The 20,758-nt window shown below is 31.5% G+C and overlaps 3 protein-coding genes and 1 long non-coding RNA gene across 4 annotated transcripts; all 4 read right to left on the reverse strand.

Moving 5' to 3' along the window:
- Positions 1-3,829: 3,829 nt before the first annotated feature.
- On the reverse strand, positions 3,830-4,339 carry LOC127900395 (uncharacterized). Its single transcript, XR_008052474.1, has 2 exons — positions 4,083-4,339; positions 3,830-3,980 (listed from the first exon to the last, which is right to left on the reverse strand). It is a non-coding gene; the product is annotated as an uncharacterized LOC127900395 (long non-coding RNA).
- A 779-nt stretch (positions 4,340-5,118) lies between these two features.
- On the reverse strand, positions 5,119-7,750 carry LOC102630822 (protein trichome birefringence-like 43). Its single transcript, XM_006492192.4, has 5 exons — positions 7,323-7,750; positions 6,428-6,599; positions 6,016-6,191; positions 5,755-5,913; positions 5,119-5,631 (listed from the first exon to the last, which is right to left on the reverse strand). Exons 1-5 carry the CDS (start codon positions 7,580-7,582, stop codon positions 5,313-5,315), a joined length of 1,086 nt encoding a protein of 361 aa, XP_006492255.1. The 5' UTR covers positions 7,583-7,750; the 3' UTR covers positions 5,119-5,312.
- Positions 7,751-8,506: 756 nt separating this feature from the next.
- Positions 8,507-12,124, reverse strand: LOC102620241 (protein trichome birefringence-like 43). Its single transcript, XM_006492238.4, has 5 exons — positions 11,464-12,124; positions 9,726-9,897; positions 9,278-9,453; positions 9,006-9,164; positions 8,507-8,877 (listed from the first exon to the last, which is right to left on the reverse strand). Exons 1-5 carry the CDS (start codon positions 11,703-11,705, stop codon positions 8,571-8,573), a joined length of 1,056 nt encoding a protein of 351 aa, XP_006492301.1. The 5' UTR covers positions 11,706-12,124; the 3' UTR covers positions 8,507-8,570.
- A 148-nt stretch (positions 12,125-12,272) lies between these two features.
- On the reverse strand, positions 12,273-15,402 carry LOC102631122 (uncharacterized). The gene is made up of 6 exons (XM_006492193.4): positions 15,205-15,402; positions 14,694-14,807; positions 14,327-14,597; positions 14,028-14,142; positions 13,543-13,707; positions 12,273-12,652 (listed from the first exon to the last, which is right to left on the reverse strand). The coding sequence occupies exons 1-6, from the start codon at positions 15,313-15,315 to the stop codon at positions 12,616-12,618; spliced, it is 813 nt and encodes a 270-aa protein (XP_006492256.1). The 5' UTR covers positions 15,316-15,402; the 3' UTR covers positions 12,273-12,615.
- Between the last annotated feature and the right edge of the window lie 5,356 nt (positions 15,403-20,758).

The raw sequence follows: 20,758 nt of genomic DNA on the forward strand, positions 1-20,758 counted from the left end.
CTAGGTAGAGCACTAATGAAGATGTTAATTGTATGAGTGAAATGTCAATCGAATCCCTTCGGATCTCCAATGGTATACCTCGTTCTATTTCTCTGGAAAGGGTTGGAGAAAACAACAAACCTAGTCATCTTCCTCCAGAAGTTGTCACCATGCATCCTGACTTTTCTATGCATGGTGTCAGACTTCCTTTCCACAATTTCCTAAGGTATATGATTAGCAATTTTAAGTGTGATCCTTCTCAATTAAGCCTAATTGTCTGACATGCTATGATAAGCATGTACATTTTCTTAAAAAGACCTCCATGGCCCTATGTTCTAACAATTTCAATTGTTTTGCCAACTGATAAACATTCCTAATCCTAATAAACACCCTTATATTAAGGGTGGTATTGCGTGCGCACTTGACCTAAACTTCCTCATTTGATTGTTCAAAAGAAATTTTCTAGTAGGTTTTGGAAAGACTCGTGGTTCTTTACCCGTAGAGATTGAGAATTTAGGGATTTTAGTGACATAACTCATTTTTGCCTAAACTTCCTTATTTGATTGTTCAAAAGAAATCTTCTAGCAGGTTTTGGAAAGACTCGTGGTTCTTTACCCGTGGAGATTGAGAATTTAGGGATTTTAGTGACATAACTTATTTTTGCACCCCAGGTAATTGTCTGGGTAATGTTTTAATATATCATTCTATGATTTTACTAAGGTAGCATTTATTTTTTTGTCTGAAATCTAAATGAGTTTGAATTTTTCTAAAGTCTGAATGGGTCTGATTATGAAAATATGAATAACATGTTTGTTTTTCTTTTTTAAATATCTGAATATAAGTGACATCTTGTTTGTTTTCACAATAAAAAACATCTTAAATTTGGTTATTTGACAATTATGTCCTTATAAATTAAAAGAAAAAAGATGATTATATTTTATAGTTTAAGAAATAAATTATTTTACAGAGATATTTTTGGAATATTATATTTACTTGTCATTCAGACCTTTTTCCATTCAGATAAAAGTCACAAAAGTTTACTTTTTCTATTCAGATGTAAATATATGAAAATCAGATATAAGTTTCAAAAACCAAACAAATATATTTTAGAAAAAGTCTGAAATTAATAAAATTTCAGACTTCATATATTTAACAAACAACCTCTAATTCTTTTTTTTTTTATAATCAACGTAGAACACACCTCCTCTTTCTATCGTTATTTCTGACGATGAAAGAGAATTATTGCTGAGTGTCCTCAATATTCCATCAAAATGTATATCTTGAGTATATCTCTCCTAACTGGGTTTCTCATCAATATTCAGTTATCTCCCCTGCTTATCTTTTAGATCCTCCTAAAGGTAAGTTTTTGCTATTTTTCCAATATTTTCAATAAAATGGCTATATCATGTAATAGCACATATATCTCTTTTTTTTTTTTCCTTTAGTCATGTCTTTTGAGAATGACGGTGCTCGTAAAAAGAAGAAGATTGAAAAGCATCCTCATGTCAGGGGGTCATCTTATCAAGTTATTATTTGCAGTCAATTTGAGCAAAAACCTTGCCTTCGCTTGTTGTTAATGCAATTTCGGCTCCTTTCCATCAGATTCTAGCCAAGAGACCTTGCCTTTATTAGAGGACTTATCAAGCTTTTCTTGGGAGGACCTTTCCTAGAAATATCTCAATTCCTTCAACTAACTTTGGCCTCAGTATGTTTCTTTTATTAATGTGAGACATATTGAAAATTGTGACCCAACAAACATCGTGCTAACTAATATTTGTCAGGTACATTTTGTTCCATTATTCTTGATATTTCAACAAAATCAGTTCCTGATGTCTATTTATTCAAATGTTTATTCAAATGTGTCATCCAAGTATTCAGAAGGAGAATTAAAAGTTTATTGTTGGAAAGAAATACTCTGATTAAATCTGGATGAGCCTCTGAAAGACGGACTACTGAGGTGAAAAAGGGTTAAACTAAAGAGAAAACTAACATAGCCCAACTAAAAGCAGAATATGATAATTTGAAAGTAGATTACGACTGTCTGAAAACTTAATCCCAATCTCAAATTTAGGATTTATCATACTCTCTCAATTAACTAAATCTTCAAATGTCGACTGCAAAAGCTTCAGCCGTGGAAGAGTACCAGCCTTCTGCTAAGTTTGCTAATCTCATTGATAAAGAGTTTTTGAAGGGTGCTGTGAAGGTCAAGGTAATGATAGAAAGCCATTATCCTCATCTTGACTATAATTTTCTAGAGGATGATGAAGACGAAGACTGATCCTGGCATGTTGGCCTCTTCTTTGTTGTGTGTTACTTGTGTATTCTTTTCTTATTTTTTTTCTTTTTATATATGTACCAAACTTGGTGGGATTATATGAAACTTTTATTTATTGCTTTTCTTATTATGGATTTAAGAATTTATCTACTTGTAAAAACCTTAATCTTGACTTTTCTTTTCGTTAACTTTTCCTACCATGAATATCTTTTATTTTTTTCCTGCCACCAGGAATTTCTTTAACTTTTTTTTAGCATCAAGAATTAATTAACTACTACCAGGTTTTTCTTTAACTTTTTGACATCGGGAATTTACTTAACTTTTTTCCACCACCAGGAATTTACTTTTAGCTTTTCCTACTTTTCTCTTACAAGATTAGGAAACTGAACTTATTAAGAATGATATATCGAAGTAAATAAAGAAAAATAATTTTATTAATTGATTTCTGCAAGTTTGACTAGGAACATTAGGAACAATTCTTTGCTAGTAATTAAATTTTCTGCTAGCTTAAAGAAGGCCTTAATCAAACTACTGAAAAAAAAGTTAATAACTTTCCTATTGGTAGTAGGTCATTAGTAATGAAACTAGTAAGCGGATTGTGAATCCATGAATATTTGAGTCGGAAGACTCATAAAAAAAGTAGAATATCCGATGGACGGACAAGAGATTCTTTTGAACAAGTTATTATAATAAGAAAATCTTATAATGTATCTTGAAACTAGTTCATCAAATTGATGATAAAGTATATAGACATTCCAGTTGGCATTATGCAATTGTTACCCAACAACCCCTTAAAGGAAGACCCAAACAAAGGGAACAATAGGTAGAAGAACTAGTGACATGACCCGCCCCGACCTACATGTCTGATTTGAGGCGAATCGTGCGGACTAATAGCTAAAACTTGTGGCACGAATTTAATTCATGAAAATATGTATATAATATGGCCTTTCCTATAAACACATAACCACCTCTGTGCCTTTTCTGAAATCATAAATGTATTCAAAACTTGCATAACTTATGTCTCATTGTACATACCGACATTACATGTATATGTGCATATAAAACATAAGCAACATAAACGTGCTCAAAATGCAAGACATGCAGCAATGCGTCTCGTGGCCCAACCTCAATTAACTAGAACTGATTTGGACGAAATTCTGCGGAATCCTAGGAGGAAAGGGGTAAATAGAAAAATAGTGAGCTTGCGGCTCAGTGAGTGGATGTAATTATATATATTAAAATAATAATAATAATATAGTGTACTAGTGCTTATGCATAACTATGTGACATAACTCCACATTGAATATCATGCATCAGCAAACATGGAATTCATACATACATACATCACAAACTGCACCAAATAGTACCCAGGGGAAATAACTCTCAATACTCATCGGGATCATCATCGCACAAGTAGAGCAGAGGAAAAACCTCTCAATACCCTGCGGAATTTAGCTACATCGCTCGAATAGAGTAACCTAACTCTCAATACGCATGCGTAGAGTCTAGGGGGATAGGTACATATATGGTAACTGACAATCACATCTCATGACTCAATCAAACAAATAATATGCGTACATATAATCATAACATGATATTAAATCATAATATCAAACATAAATTCTGCACATAATACATAATAGTAATAATAATATCCACTCACAAATCCTGTTTCACTTTGAGGTTCATTGGGGCTCTTGTAGGTTCTTGGATTCTCGAGTTCCTCCTAAAATACAGGGTTCGAAAATTAACTGTTAGAACTGATATAAAAACTTATACGTAGCATGTAAATTGTAACATAACCGCTCAAATTTCATAAATCTATTACCCACTGATCCAATGGATATAATTCTAACTATCCAATTCTATTTTCTGTAACTTTTCTTTTCAATTTCTCTCTTCCCCACTCTCGGCTTATTCCTTTTCCTTCCTCCTTTTCTTTTCTTCTTTTCTTTTTTTCTTTTCCTTCTCTTTTCTCTCGGTTTCTCTTCTTTTCTTCTCTCGGTCTTGCTTTGTTTTTGCTCTCGGTTCTCAAATTTAGTAAATGAAGCAATTCTCAAAATGTTTCATTTTATGTAGCCACTGACTGGGCCACCGAATGCAAGCAAGCAGCTCTCACTTTATTTTAAATATATAATCACCGCCTCAAGCAAATGGGAGGAACATGCACGTGCCAAACAAAGAGGTGAAGCAAGCAGCTTGTATTGCATGCAATGGGCAGCTGACCACTTATTTTCCTAAACACGGTTGGCTTCCTTTTTTTTTTTTTTCAACCAGTGCATGGCCAGCGGTGCATGACAAATAGAGATTTGGACTCTATAGAATTTTAGAGTTGCTCATATATTACGAGAGATACTTATATACCTACTAATCATATTTATTAGTAGTTTATTTTACTTAGTGTAATATATATTATGGTTTATATATATATATATATATAGTTCTTCCCTGTTACTAGTGTCCTCATTTTTTTTTTCATGTGAACACAATATTAAAATATGTGATTTAAGAGAGTTAATTTTTAATTTTTTTAAACTGCATGGTTTAAAAGCGTGCTTCATTAAAAACAAAAGAAAAAAGAAAAATGAGGACGTCATGTATTTTAATACTTCAAGCCTTATATATAAACATGTATTTTAATATTTCAAACCCCTTGTTTTTTTACTATACATCTTGTTCGATATGCATGATTTGTGAAAGAGATGGCAAGAGCATGAACGAATAACAAAAATACGGAGAACTAAAAATGGAAATGCAAATAAAATATTTGATAGACAATAATACTGCATTACCACCAGCACATTATATCAGTGAGGCCTTAATTGAATTAATTTGAACCACAAATGAAGTTTAGGGAAATACCAAGACATAAACCTAATTATATAAAAAGCATGTATAAACAATTAATTCAAGAGTTTATTCATAACAGAACTAATTATTAACAACGTAATTAACTAATTGCTATATAACGCCAAGTAAGCATATATATAAACAATGAAACGAGAAATATTACTTTCACAGGAGAAACATAAAATTGGCAACAAATTTTAATTTGCTTTCATTTAACATATCTAATTGAGTCGGGAAAGAGAACTGCGTACAGCAGTTGATTCCAAGTATCAGGAACTCCAGGAAGACACCAGTGGCTGCAATCCGTGGCACGGGGACCTCCATAGCCGTAAGCCGAAGGGTGACCATCTTTCCGAAGTTGTGACAGCGTTGTTACATTTAGCAATCGAACTTTCTTCGATAGTTTTCGTACAACGTTTTCAACAATTGCTTCTGCTGGATGTCTACCTCCAGGATAGCTACGCCCCATCACTGGCCGAGTTTCTCCTATGCAATTCTTCGCATTTCGATCCCCCCAATCACTTGAGCTATATACATATATAAAAGATCCATTCTATGAGTATTTCATTTTTTATATTCATTTGATGTGGGATGTAATTGGTTAATTAATTAATTATGAAATACATACGTAGTATGTCTCAGTAACTTACTTCATATGATCTGGGGAAATGCCCCGGAAAATGACCTTTGTTTTAGAATTATCTACATTCGAATTCACCCATTTAGCCCATGTATTCAATGCTTTGCTGTAGGCAACCAAGCGATTCATGTCTTTGTATGTGTTGTTCATGTCTTGAATTATATCCCATCTGAAGGAGAACAGAAAAACAAAAATGTGCTTATTATTATTATTTTTATTGTGAGAAATTATTAATCAATGTGTGTAGTTACTTGATGTATATCTCACGTACGGTTGTTTTCTTCCAGTATGAAGCCACCAATGCCACGAGTCAAATATCAATACATCAGCCGTCTTCCAGAGATCTCCACTCGAGATTGAATTCAGTTTCAGCACTCGCCCACTTTTCTCACCAACAATATCAACAAGAAATGCATTGCGGGAGAACATCACCGACACATTATGTGCCTGCAGATTAAATTAATTCTGTAGTTATGGTTGTTCACCATGCATATATCAACACGGATTACGGAAGGCCTATAACTAGATCTACACACAATATTATTGATGGAAACCTGCATTAACTATAGTTGACTTCTTTTATCGAACCATTTTAGCGTACAGTTGACTTTTGTCACATGCGTACTTATTACATAATTAAAACTTTAACTAATATAAATGCATGAGTTAATTAATTTAATTACCGGGAAGCTGAATTTGGAGAGCCCTCCTGTTCTGATTAATGTATATTTAGCCTTTGGCACGGCTAAATGAAGCATGCAAGTAAGGGATTGCCATTGATTTAAGCTAATCGAGTCACCTACAAACAGTATGCGCTTTCCTCTGAATCTCTCCAAGAAAACTCCACCTCTAAATCTGCAACATTAATTAAAAAGGTCCAATTAATTAATAATTTGGGAGCATCTATTATATGCAATACAATAATTGTAACCAAGTGACAAAAATTATAACTCGCGTAAGGCCCAAAGGGACCATTAAAGAAAGAAGACAAATATAACATTGAAGGCAATATTTGGTAGCATTATGCAAGTCATTTTCTTGTTTTTAATTTAGAGCCCAAAATTGAAGTGATAATCAAGCACCATCAAATTAATTCCGTCGAAATTCTGATATGGAGTGCCAATAAGGCAATAACTCCCATTGGTGGACTTCGATGCTTGGATCATATATATCATCTATTCTCTATGTGGTGCCCGGCCATAATTTTCCAATTTTTGTGGTAATTTAAAATTAAATTGGCTAATTTAATTTGAGTAATTAAAGGCAATGTGATTATGATATATGCATGTAGTTATGAATATTCAAGGCTAATGCAAAAAGCAAGTGTCGGGACCATAAGGCACGGACTACTCTGTGAATGGGAAATTAATTAATCTCATGAAGAATTAAATAGACATTACTCATAGCGTATTGCTATAGTTTTGCGTAGTTTAATTAGGATTCAGGTCTCTAATCTACTGATTTTGATACTTGCATAATGTATAAGTCACCAGACATTATTTTAATATGTATATATGCTAATATTGTCTTCTTCAAGATTTAAGAGAAGATGAAGCAGAAGAAGAAGAAGAAGGATACCTTGGCAACTTGCATGAAGTGGGCTTCCATCTGTATTTGAGATACATGTTATCAGGACGACCATTCTTTCGGCAGTCAAATTCCTGCTCTATGAAGGGACAATTGCTTGCATTGTAGAGGGGATACTTGGGATCGTAAACCCATTTTCCTTGGAAAATATCACACTTATTATCGTTCTTTAATTCATAAGCTCCATATACACCTCGATGAAGAAAAAGAGCCACGACCAGTAATGTACCAGCAAGAGCCACTGAACCCATTTCAATGTGTGAAAGAGAGAGTACTTAGAAAGAGAGAGATGACTATATATCTCTATATAAAAAGGAAAGGAAAGGACTTGGATATTGATTGTGTGGTCATGTGCATACATGAAACGTAATGTAACGGCTCTTACGAAATTAAGCCAGAAAATTTCTATCGAAGCTGTTGTTATTCTGCAGTCTTTTACAGCAAGACGTTGATAGAAAACGATCGAAAACGAAATGATCATCTATTTATAACAAATTTTCTCCATGAAAGATGTCGGTGATATATTGAGAAATAATATTGCACGCAAAATTCAAAAGTAAAGCAAGAGTAGATATCCTTTTCTAAAAAAATATTAATTCTTCATATTCTCTTCTTAATTAGCAGTATATTTAATTTATATGCACGTTAATTTGTTCCTGGCGTGGCCGTCGACTTTTGGATTCCACCGGCATTTACCCAGGCAGAATTTTCCTACACATTTTTTTTATAAGGTTTGGAGGGAAGTGGGCTTCTAGTGATGAAGGACATTTTTAATTACAGAACAATTACCTTTATTTTGTGACTATTTGTAATAACATTTGATGCAAAGAACGTGGTTAAGATACGTAGTAGTCAGAACGTGCCTAGGCTTTTTATATTTTATTATAAATATTTGATGCCAAGAACGTGATAATTAAAATGATGTATTAGCCCCTTTATAAATTATTCATTCATCACATTTTTGTGATTTGGGTTATGATTTATGAATGGATTTAAAGAACATGATTGAGTTTAACTGTTAATTTTCAGCCAGCTATGCATACCTTACATATCTTGACAAATTTTCAAACGTCAAGGGGGCGCGTTAATGTTAAAAAAAAAATCTTCCTTTAGGATAATGCCTGCGTTACTTCTGAATCAATTAGAAAAAAAAAAAAGGACAATAATGCCTTGACTAAATCAACGTAAAAAATTCAATCTCTATTATAAGAAAATTGAGATTGTAACTTTGTTCGGTTATTAGCTTCGAACCAAAGTAGCGTATAAGAGTTGGTTCCAAGTATCGGGAACACCAGCTAAACACCAGTGGCTGCAGTCGGCTTCCATGTGGCCGCCGACGCCGCCATAGATGGAAGGATGTGCGTCTTTTCTTAGCTGTGATAGCATCGTCACACCGAGCAGATGCACCGGCTTCGACATATTACTTATCACTTTCTCTACCACAAGCTCTGCTGCTGGTGAACCTCGCCGATACTTGTGCCCAATAAATGGTTGTGTTTCCTCCCTGCAATCTTTCGTTGCATTCGAATGCCCCCAACTAGTCGCGCTGATTCAATCAAAATAATATCTATTAAGAATCCTACTGATCTTTCAAAGATTTTGTGTCACGGTCAGATTAATAATGATCTTATATATTTTCTTAGTTAGTCCCAAGATGCACAGCTATATTCTTACTTGGTATGATCAGGGGAAACGCCTTGGTAAAAGACCTTGGTTTTGGTTGGATCAATGTTGGCGTCGACCCATTTAGCCCATGTGTTCAATGCTTTCTCAAACGCTACCAGGCGGTTCATATCTCTCATAGTTCTACTTCCGTCTTCGATATAGTCCCATCTGTGATACACAGAGAGAAGAAAAGTTACTGAAATTCAAATCAGAAGGGGATCTCCTTTATGTCCATGAAGGTTATATTAATCGGTCAGATGAAAACGTTCAATATTAATTACTCTTGCTTCCTTCCGGAATGAAGCCACCAGTGCCACGTGTTGAAGATCAATACGTCTTTGTCCTTCCACAATGCCCCACTTTCGGTGGAGCCAAGTTTGAGAACTCGTCCTTCGCTTGTCTTTACTAAATCGACAAGAAATGGTTTGCGGGAGAACATGACTTGAGTGTTGAACCCCTGTAAAATATCGAGTGTATGATAAGGTGCATGAACTAATTGCTCCGTAAGTTCAAATAGTGATAATAATTGAAATGAGTCTACCATGTACATAGTCTCATTGTGGTGGTAACTATATCATCGTATACATACAACTATTAATTTAATCTCATGCTATATTTTTCTTTTTGTGGTTTGTTTTTTATTTGGGCAAATTAAGGAAGATAGGATTGCAAATAGGAAGCATGCAATTGAAATTAACGAGTAGTGAAATTAAGCATCTAATTAATTACCAGAAATGTGAATGTGGAGAGGTCACCAACCCTTGTTAATTGGTACTTGGACTCGGGCACAGCTTTGTGGAGCATGCATGTGAGCGATTGCCACTGGTTTAGACTGAGTGAATCTCCTACGACCAATATGCTTTTACCTTGATGTCTTAACAAGAAATCTCGACCATTAAACCTACATCAATCGCGTTAATTTTCTGATTCATACCGTGGAACCGAGGGGTCCACGCATCTTATCATCATTAATTAAAAGTAATACTGTAAGCCAACAGATCGCTCAATTTTTTGAGCAAGAGAATGAAAGCAACATCACAACCACATCTTGTTAATTGTTTGCATGCAAAGCAAATTAAACCACCCATGCATATCATCATTTTGCAGTCGTGTTAGAAGTGCGTTAGTAACGAACAAATGGTACTTAAAATCAAATTAAATATGATGGAAGCAATGTGAAATGTGTCGAGACATTCTGGTTTTGATCACTTCAGAGAAAAAGGGACCATCATCATCATGTTTTCTTGAGTCCAATGCCCTTATAACCACATGCCAACCTATTTACTTAAACGAAACAATTGTCTGGTGATCTTTCTATTTGCAACTTAATTATGTTCTGTTCAAGGAAATGCTATCACTCCTACAAGTGCTTTTATTTAATTTTGGTTGGGACATGACAACTAGACAACTTCTAAAGAGAAACAAATTAGGGGGCCATTGCCAGTCATGTGGACACACAAAAATGATGAGAAAAGATTCAGAATGTTGGTAAAGTAAGTTAAAAATAAGAATAATGATATAACTGTAAGTAAATTTACTTTATATAAATTAATCTGCATAAATTTATTAACTGGATGAAAATATAAGATAATAAAAACAAATCATGTGGACAAGAGGTAATTAATGCATCCTATTGAATTATCACACATTAATTTGTATTTTGTACAAAAATTTATAGTTATCTCTTTACTCAAAAAATAACAACTAAATGGTTTGATCATATTGGTAAAAAATTTTGCGCAATTCGATAGAATAAAGTATTAAAAAAGGGAAATAAAATTCCAGTTAAACTTGAGATTTAAATAGATGAACTAATTGTTCTTTTATTAATTAAGACTTTCTGTATATATTGATGAACATATCACCAAAAATTAATATCCCAGTCACTGAATAAATTTTCCCCCGGAAAGTCAACTTGATAAAAGAATCTGAAAATAAAGTATTTTCCATGCATGTGAATGCATCATGTGATAGCTATTGGCTAATCAAGCATTTATGAAATGATGAAATCAAAGAAAGAGAGAGCCTAATCATCATTGAAATGTCCCACTGCCCACTGGATGATAATTTTCTATGAAGACATCATTAACGTCCAACAAGTAGTTAGTAGTTTATGCTCAAATCTCAATCACTTAATTATCTGAAGCCAAACATTCTTCAGTTGCCAATATATATGAAAGAAATTATAATATTCATGAAATTTGAAAGACAATAACTTTAAGTCTTAATTAAATCATTTGATTTGGTTCATCATTTGATTTGATTCATATATAATCAATGTCGCTGAGAAAACATTTTTACCCAATAAAAGATAAGAAAATTTCTGGTGCCCTCAAAGCAAAAAGGGAAAGACCAAAGAGTAAAAAGACTAGCCATAGCCAATGTACCACATGTACATATTATATACATTTTACAACAACATTACATACGTTCACTAAGAAAAATGAGAGTGGAGAAATTTATGTACCTTGGAAGATTACAGCCAGTGGGTTGCCATCTATATTTGAGATAGTCTTTGTCCGGCCTGCCATTCTTTTGGCAATCAAATTGTTTTTCTATAAATGGGCAATCTGTGGAGGCATCATACAGAGGATAGGTTTCATCATGAACCCAACTTCCTTGAAATATATCACAGCCTTTACTTTCTCCATGCACAACAAGAGAGAGCAGCAACAGCAGCAGTTTAGCACCAATTGCAAAAGAATCCATAGAGTCAGAGATACAGACAGAGAAATTAAGTAGGAGAAATTTTGGGGAGTATGAAACTTGATCGAGAAATATATATATATGTATGGAAGCAAATGATATGAGTCTTGGGAAGTTGTAATTTGCGAGTGATAATAGAGATTAATTGGTAACTAAGCTAGCCGCTAAATGTAGAAAGAGCAAAATTTGCGTGATTTGGATTTGCTTCCATCTCATATGTACAAGTGAGAAAGAAAAAATGCATGGGGTGACCTGTAAAGAAGATGAGCTTTCCATTTTAGTTAATTAAATTGCACAAATTAATCAGACAACTTTATTTTGTTTTAGGCAGGTTCCATAAGGCGGTCCAAATCCAAACGTTAATGCTACAGTGAGTTTTTTTTTTCAGTTTATTTTAAACAAATGAACTAATAACAAAAGAATTATGCTAACATCAAAACTTGGATACATCTTACCCTTGGTGGTTTCTTATTTAGAAATTTACTGCATTTATAATGGAAAACTTTCTTAATTGATTCAATACATTAAAAAAATATGTAACTAGAAGTCGTCATGTTATATGCAGAGAGAAGACTTGAAATATTCATCTATATACATGTGATATATTCCGATAATCAAATATCATCACACGGTACGGATATTCAAATTCAAATTCAACGTTACTGTGAATAGCTCGGGAACGAATGAGCCGCCAATTATTTCCTCACAGCAGATAGATATTACAACAGCATCATTAGGTATGTAACTCATACAAGAGTTTATTTGGTTCAAGCCAGTCTGTTTGCATACTATTATATATATAGTATCCTCAGCTGGATAACATGAGCTATACTCAGCTGGATAACATGTGCTCACATTAACTTCCGCAAATGGATAGAATTCGTCCTTATGCATGTCTCCATCCCATGGCATCTCAAAGCTTGGGAATGATAATTTGCAGGAGTCCATTTCTGCACTCAAAACAATCGCGAAGTCAGTGTGTTGTACATAGAAATTGCACCTGATAAGTACAAATTCACAAATGTCACAGTCAATTTATAGTAACATGCTACATGTACTTTGAACTCACATTGAATTGCATAAATAAGAAGACATGCAATAACTAAACCAGCCTATAATATTTATTACTATATTAGCAAATAAACAACAGCCACCTCCCGCCCACTCCAACCAGAAACTAGAGAGCAAATATAAGCACAAAGAGCTAAACATGCTAACTGGAGATTCAAGAACAGCATCTAGATGGAACTAGATCTCTCAGAAATAATTTTGTACATTCACAATGTCATGCTAATGTCACATATCCAAAGGTTTAAAAGAGAAACTAAATAGCAATATTTTCTTTATCATACTATTGTTGACAGTAATATGTAGATCAAAATAAATTTTTACATAAGCGAGAAGTAACAAACTACTAGTACTGATATTCTAAGCTCACCAGCTAAAATATGCAATGAGAATCAGAAACTCAAGCTTTTAAGCAATGGATTATGATTGTCAATTTTCTTAATAGAAGATCCGCATCTTAGCATTACATTAAAACATCTTCAAGCTAATGTCAAGACCTCTGGTTCAATTCCAGACAAGTATCTCTCTTTATTTATGCATGCTGAAATGTTAAATTCAAAACCTGCTAGATTAACTATGGTCTCAACATTAGCACTCCCTAATGAATCTTTAAAATGGAAAGATAAAAAATTGCGCGTTAAAGTAATCATTCAAGTACTCATATCAAATATATTGAGCAGTCCCCACAATATGCGCAAGTACACTGCCGCACTATCCCTATTTCCAGAATGTAGAAGTAAACAGAGGACTGGATGAAGGAGATATGACTTACAGAAACTCAGCCGAGATGATGTCTTTGTCCACATTAGTAGGAAGTGCCCACACAATCTGGTATGGCTCTCGCCCATATTCTCTCCTGTGATATGCAGAGATTGAACCATTTGAACAACCAGCTACTTTCCAACACTCAGTGGAATGTTTTGCCATCACAGTTAATCTGCCAAAAACATAGCATTTTATCAAATCTAATTTCAAACTAGAATTTTAATATGTCGATGACTACGAATAATTAGTTGCCTAAAGAAAATCAAAATATACATAACATGATAAAAATAGCGAGTTATACGCAGAGAAAATTATCCAACTAGCACAAAATCTGAGGCAAAATCTATACAAAGTCGAATATAAATAATCTGTAATAAATTAAGAGATGCAAATGACTCAACTAGCACAAAATCTGAAGCAGAATCTACGAAAAGTCCAATACAAAAAATCTGTAATAAATTTAGAGATGCAAATCATGGAAAAAGATATTACTTTCGGTCATCCACCTCCACTCTAATGTCATTGACGTGAACACCAGGAATTTCTACTGTCATGACATAATTGCTTCCCAGTTCTGAGACATTCATCCTTGGAGACCACTCAATTCCTGAAAAAAAGGAAAAAAAAAATATAAATTATACTCTTACATACCTCTAACTGAAATATCTGGTTACAGAAATAGTATTCTAACTCACGTCAATGTTGTGCAGACCCTGTTTCCACTATTAGAACAGGAAGCATTTGACCTTGCTTTATCAAATGCTCACATGTCCAAGTAACAAACTACTTACCGGTAGGCTTAAAAGATGGTGATTTCTTGTTAGAACCAAACTGCACTTGTTTAACACTTCTTCCATCTGGTTTGGCAAACTTGCGAAGGTCAGGTGTTGATAGTTTGCAATCTTGCGGCAAAGGTTGCATCAGTGTATAATTTCGAAATTCTGCTGGTTCCATCCTTGCAGGTCTAGAAAACAGTGGTGCTTCAGGAGAAGCATCGCACTTGAGAGGCATACAACTACAAGGTCTGGCAAACATTGGTGCATCAAAAGCATTGCAAGGGCTCTGAAAAATAGTTTAGGAAAGCACCAAACCAACAAAAAAATCAGTTCCCAGGAACAACATGAAAAAATTGAAATATTAAAAATGCAATGCAAGCACCTGTTCATTTGAAGCTGGCCTCATGAAACAGCCTTGAGCATTGGATGCCTGGCGTGCAAAATTCACTCTGTTATCACACCTCCGGATCACAGAATTTAGACTGCTGCTGCAGTTCTGAAACCAAGTAGACAAATGAATCATGCTAAAATATGCTCATGTGACATGTACAACCACAAATCACAACTCAAATGCTTTAAAAAGGGAAAAGCAGTAACAATTTAGCCAACAGAGGAATCACTACCACACGATGGCTTTATTAAAATTAATTACATAGACTATTTGGATTGATTTTACAAAGGTTTTCTCTTTATCCATCAATGCATAATGCCATAGTCAATCACACTAAAAGCCTAAAAAGGACCCTAATGTTAAATTAAATATACCATCAGATAAACTCTTCACTGTATATTCATTCAGTTTCAAAATTAATGTTTTTTTGGCATAAACACTGAGGCAGAATATGATATAAAATAGCCAAAAGATTGAGTAGTTAAATAAATTAAAAAGTTACCATGGGAAGAAGGTGGGTGGTGGAAGAGATGATATCATCATTCGTAATGGTTGCTGCAACGACGTGGCCAGTAATTCTGTTGATTCTGCGTCTCGCTACTTCAGCCTCCATTTTCCTAAAGCTTTACTTATCCCAACAAATCTTCTGGAATTTTCAGCTTGAGATAAAAGCGAAGACAGCTTAATGGGAGTGAGCGAGTGGGACTGCGGGAGATATTTTAGCGCAACCGTATGCATGATTGATGGCCACCCTGGCAAATATCGAATGCCACGTGTCCCCTCGAGCCAAAAAAATATCAGCACAGTTCCTACTTGCTATGCTGGAAGGAAATGACCTACCATTGGGTTATTTAGTTTACACTTAAACGAGTCTTTTACTAAAACTTCATCAAATTATAAAACTGGAGATCTTCAAGTGTTGAATTAATACTACAAAGCTCAGGACCTGTTCGAAGTACATTTTTCTGTTCTTGAAGTTACTCTCACGTGCGTATACGTTCTTATGAAAATATATTCTAATTAACCGTTTTAATTTAATTGAATATGTATTGATCAAGAAGGTATAATAATAAGAGTAATCATTTATGGTGCGTTTACTTTATAGAATAGAAATGGGTTGAAATAGAAATGGATTGGGGATGAGAATGAGTTAAAATGGAAATGAGAAATGAGAATGAGATTTTAATGTTTATTTGGTAAAAATAAATGAGAATATGAATGTGTTGAAATGTCATTAATGTGTTTACTTGGTAAAATAAATGAGAACGAGGAATGAGACTATGGGAATGAGCATTAATTTACCAAAATACTCATAGTATTAAATAATATAATTTTTATTATATAGATACGTATATAAATATTATTAAAAAAATTATATTAATTAAAAAATAAAATTAATAATAATAAATGTTAATAATGATAATATTAATAAAAATAATAATAACAATAATTAATAGTAACTAAAATAATAAAGTTAATAAAATTTAATAATAATAAATGTTAATAATGATAATATTTAATAAAATAATATTAACAGTAATTAATAATAGCTAAAATAATAAAGTTAATAAAATATTATAATAATACTAATATTAATAGTAATAATAATAAATGTTAATAATGATAATATTAATAAAAATAATTAATAATAATTAAAATAATAAAGTTAATAAAATTTAATAATAATATTAATAACAATAATAAATGTTAATAATGATAATATTAATAAAAATAATATTAAAAATAATTAATAATAACTAAAATAATAAATTTAATAAAATTTAATAATAATATTAATAACAATAATAAATGTTAATAATGATAATATTAATAAAAATAATATTAAAAATAATTAATAATAACTAAAATAATAAAGTTAATAAAATTTAATAATAATATTAATAACAATAATAAATGTTAATAATGATAATATTAATAAAAATAATATTAAAATAATTAATAATAACTAAAATAATAAAGTTAATAAAATTTAATAATAATAATAATAATAATAAATGTTAATAATGATAATATTAATAAAATTAATAATAACAATAATTAATAATAACTAACATAATAAACTTAACATTATTATTGTTCATATTATTTTTCTTAATGTTATTTTTATTAATATTATCATTATTAACATTTATTATTATTATTATTAAATTTATTATTTTAGTTATTATTAATTATTGTTAATATTATTTTTATTAATATTATCATTGTTAACATTTATTATTATTAACAATAATTAATAATAACTAAAATAATAAAGTTAATATTATTATTATTAAATTTTATTAACTTTATTATTTTAGTTATTATTAATTATTGTTATTATTATTTTTATTAATATTATCATTATTAACAATAAAAATAATGATAAAAATAATTAATTTATCATTATTATTAATATTATCATTGTTGTTGTTGTTATTATTATTATTAATGACATTTAAAATAATAAAATTAATTGTGATTTCAATAAGGGTAATTTAGGAAATATGAAAAAATTAGAGAGATATAAAAATAAACATATATTTCACTGACATTCTCTCATTTTCATTCCCAACCGCCCTATAGTAATGAGATTCTCATTCCTTATTTCCAAAGTGTGTGGGATCTATATATTTTATTCTCATTGCCAAATTACATTTTATTAAGTAAATATGAGTTTCATTCTCATTTCATAAACATTCAAGTAAACACATCATTAGTCATTTAGCGGATAATAATTAATTACTATACAGTTGTTCATTGCCCTGTCTAATTAATTTATAATTTAAATATTATTTATAAAAAAATTATAAATTTTACCACATGTCTAAGTGCTCAGTGTTCGATAAACATGGGTACTCGCTAAATCGTCTTTATAAATTATAAAATATGATTGTTTTCTCTTTGATGGAGTACGAACGCTTACATACTTGAAACTTTTGTTAATTTTGAAAAAAGCCAGCAATGCTGTGAGCATCAGAGCATGTTTCTCTTCCTTAATTACCTGAAAGTTGTTTTTATTTTTTTTATTTTTTAGCAAAGGTTTTTCTAGAAGGATAAGAGGTGGTCTTTTTAAATTAATATATAATCCTTCTAGAAATCTTTCTTTAAAAAATAAATAAAACAAACCAACTTTCAACAAATTAAGGTGGATGTTTGATTTTGTAGGACTTGGTGATAGTAATTTTGGCAAAAGAGACACATTGATTTCTTCTAAATATATAAAAGTTTTAAATCTATAGTTAATTCTATCATTAGTTGTATTAGGTGGTCGTTTAGAGTCCATTGATTCTGGAAGGCTCATTTCTTTTAGATTTATCAGTTAAAATTTTTAGGCATTGTTTGATTTGAGGTATGAAAATAATTTTAAAAATTTTGGATATTATCCAAAAATTTGAATTGTATTCTTAATATTTTCAATGTTTTACATTGCATTTGATATGGTGATATCCAAATACGATTTTTTGATTAAACAGTGTGTGAAAACATGTTTTTGATAATATTAAAAAGCTGGAAACAAAATAATCATATGAATTATTATTATACTTTAAGAAAATAATATTTAATGAAAAAGGTGAAATAATAATAATAGATAGAATAATATTGTGTTTACTTTTCAAATCAGGAAATCGGAATTATTATAGTGTTTCCTTCACAAAAAAAAAAAAAAATGAGAGTCAAAATCAAAATTGTGGAGTCTACCTCAAATTAGGAAAGAAAAATAGGAGACTGATTCCTGGGGGGTCTCCCATTCCCGAGACTGACAGTTTTGCTCCCATTAAAATTTTTGATATCCCGGAAATGCCCTTGTTTTAAATAAAATAAAAATAGCCAAAAAAAAAATCATTGCTAACAATTCCCTCATCGTTGTCGATCATCACTTGTGAAGCAGCGGCCAGTCACCGATTGTAACATCACAAAAGTCGAACCACTAGCAGTAGCTGCCATCTCGTTCCGATTTGATGATGATGTTGATAAGGATTATTATTATTATTATTATTAGAGTGATGATACAACCACAAACTCTTGTATAAATTTATTTTGTACAAACTGATGTGTCATTAATTCATTAGTTGAATAAAAATATAAAATAATAGAAATAAATCATGTAGGTCGAGAGATATTTAATTCAACTAATTTTATTATGCCACATTAGTTTGTACAAAATAAGTTGGTACAAGAATTTGTGGCTATATCATTATTCTTATCATCATCATCATCATCATCATTATTATTATTATTTGTAATATTAGTATTAATATATTAATAATGAAAAGTACTATAATTAATTAATATTAATGTTAACAATAATTATTATTAAAAATAATTATTAATAATAGTCATATTTGAATAACAATAATTACAATAATCAAAATACAAATAATAATTACGGCAATAATTAATTAAGAATTTTTTAGTAATTTGTAACAATCTAACTTATTTTGATTCAAATTCAAAGATAAAATAAATACATTTCATTTTGATTTAGATTTCTAAATTAAAATAAATAATTTATTCTGATTTTCATTACTTATTTTATTTTCAATTCATTCCGATTTTAACACATTCTTATTCTAATTTAATAAATACACCATAAATGTTTGGAAAATACCTTGGGAAGAAGTAATTTTCGACGGGACAAAATATAGTTCATATTGAAGACAGCAGACGAGATAAGTTGTGGGGAAAAAAAAATTACAAACAAAGCAAGAAACACTTTTGTCAATATACACACACAAACTACATGGCATCTACTTTCCTCAAATATGAACGACAAATCAAACATTTTTAAAATAGAGGACACGTCCTCTATATGATGAAGTGAAAAATGACGGGGCATACAAATTTTACTCTGAGTAAAACACGCACGCCATGTCGTCTGTTATTTGAAAATATAAATGAAGTGACATTCAATTTTTATAAATTGGACAACATATAATATGATGAAGGAAACGATGAGTAATACATTCTTTGCTGTAAAGTAAAAGTTGTAATACATGTCATACAAATTATGTACATTTTTATAATATTTTATTAATATGGTGGAATTATTTATGGCTGGTTATACATTAGTGGCTAAAGATATATCACTCTCTTTCAATTTCTTTTTTAATTTATTGAATATAAATTAGCAAACCACTCATTAGATGAGTGGTGAACAACTTCTAATTGTATTTTTTATTTTCTAATGACTTAATTCACCATTCATGAAATTTTTTTCCTTGGATCTATCCTTATATTCATTTATTAGGAATTTAGGTTGCAACAATTTTCACCTCTATGTCAAAGCTACTTCAAAGAAATTAATTTGTATTTGTAGGAATTAAACCATAAAAGGATAGGAAAATAAAAGAAGTAGAAAATACGTACTAAGATACCTACGAGTTTTACGGTGTTAGAACTTTTTCGGAGTACTTTTTTCGGTTCTTGAAGTTACTTTCACGTGCACACTTGGTTATGAATAGAGTTGGCAACAATACCTGCGGGACTCCAAACCCACGGGGCCCCAATTAATTCGGGCGGGTATGGAGCCCCGAAAAAGTCTGAAAATAAATTCGGGTCTATTTAGGTATGGGTCTAAAACCCTAAACCCTAAACCCAAAACATCTGGAAGTTTCGATGACTAATTCTATTTTAGTTTGCTAAAACATCCAAGAGGACATTTTACTGAACTTGGTTGTGGTTGCAACAATGGTCTGCCTTACCTCCTTAATAGCACTGTGCTGTGCGGACTGCGAACTGGGAATAAACTTTACTTGGATGAATTCCTCTACTTGGTAAGTGATGGACATTATTGATATATTTCACCTTTAATTATTTTGTTAGTATCTTTTTATTTATTATTTTAATTAATTAATTTACTTTTGTTGAGCAGAATAATAAATTGAGGTATTGACAAACTTGGGTAATAATATTTCTTTTCAAATCAACATGTGAATGTGATGATGACTAGACTTGATTGTGTCCATAGCCAACGGCACAATTATATGTGAAAGTGAAAGCAAAAAGTATAAACAAAAACTGAAAATGGCTGGCAACCTGTATCGAAGAGAATC

The sequence above is a fragment of the Citrus sinensis genome, chromosome 2 (assembly GCF_022201045.2).
Source record: "Citrus sinensis cultivar Valencia sweet orange chromosome 2, DVS_A1.0, whole genome shotgun sequence".
Classification (NCBI taxonomy): Eukaryota; Viridiplantae; Streptophyta; class Magnoliopsida; order Sapindales; family Rutaceae; genus Citrus; species Citrus sinensis.

Coding starts and splice junctions, on each gene's coding strand:
- LOC102631122 (XM_006492193.4), bottom strand. CDS start 15,315: ATGGAGGCTGAAGTAGCGAGACGCAGAATCAACAGAATTACTGGCCAC. Junction 13,708..14,027: donor GTGGAGGTGGATGACCGAAA/GTAATATCTTTT, acceptor TGTTTTTGGCAG/ATTAACTGTGATGGCAAAAC. Junction 12,653..13,542: donor ATCATCTCGGCTGAGTTTCT/GTAAGTCATATC, acceptor TTTTGAGTGCAG/AAATGGACTCCTGCAAATTA.
- LOC102620241 (XM_006492238.4), bottom strand. CDS start 11,705: ATGGATTCTTTTGCAATTGGTGCTAAACTGCTGCTGTTGCTGCTCTCT. Junction 9,454..9,725: donor TCTCCACATTCACATTTCTG/GTAATTAATTAG, acceptor GATATTTTACAG/GGGTTCAACACTCAAGTCAT. Junction 9,165..9,277: donor CATTCCGGAAGGAAGCAAGA/GTAATTAATATT, acceptor TGTGTATCACAG/ATGGGACTATATCGAAGACG.
- LOC102630822 (XM_006492192.4), bottom strand. CDS start 7,582: ATGGGTTCAGTGGCTCTTGCTGGTACATTACTGGTCGTGGCTCTTTTT. Junction 6,600..7,322: donor ACTTCATGCAAGTTGCCAAG/GTATCCTTCTTC, acceptor TTAATGTTGCAG/ATTTAGAGGTGGAGTTTTCT. Junction 6,192..6,427: donor TCTCCAAATTCAGCTTCCCG/GTAATTAAATTA, acceptor TTTAATCTGCAG/GCACATAATGTGTCGGTGAT.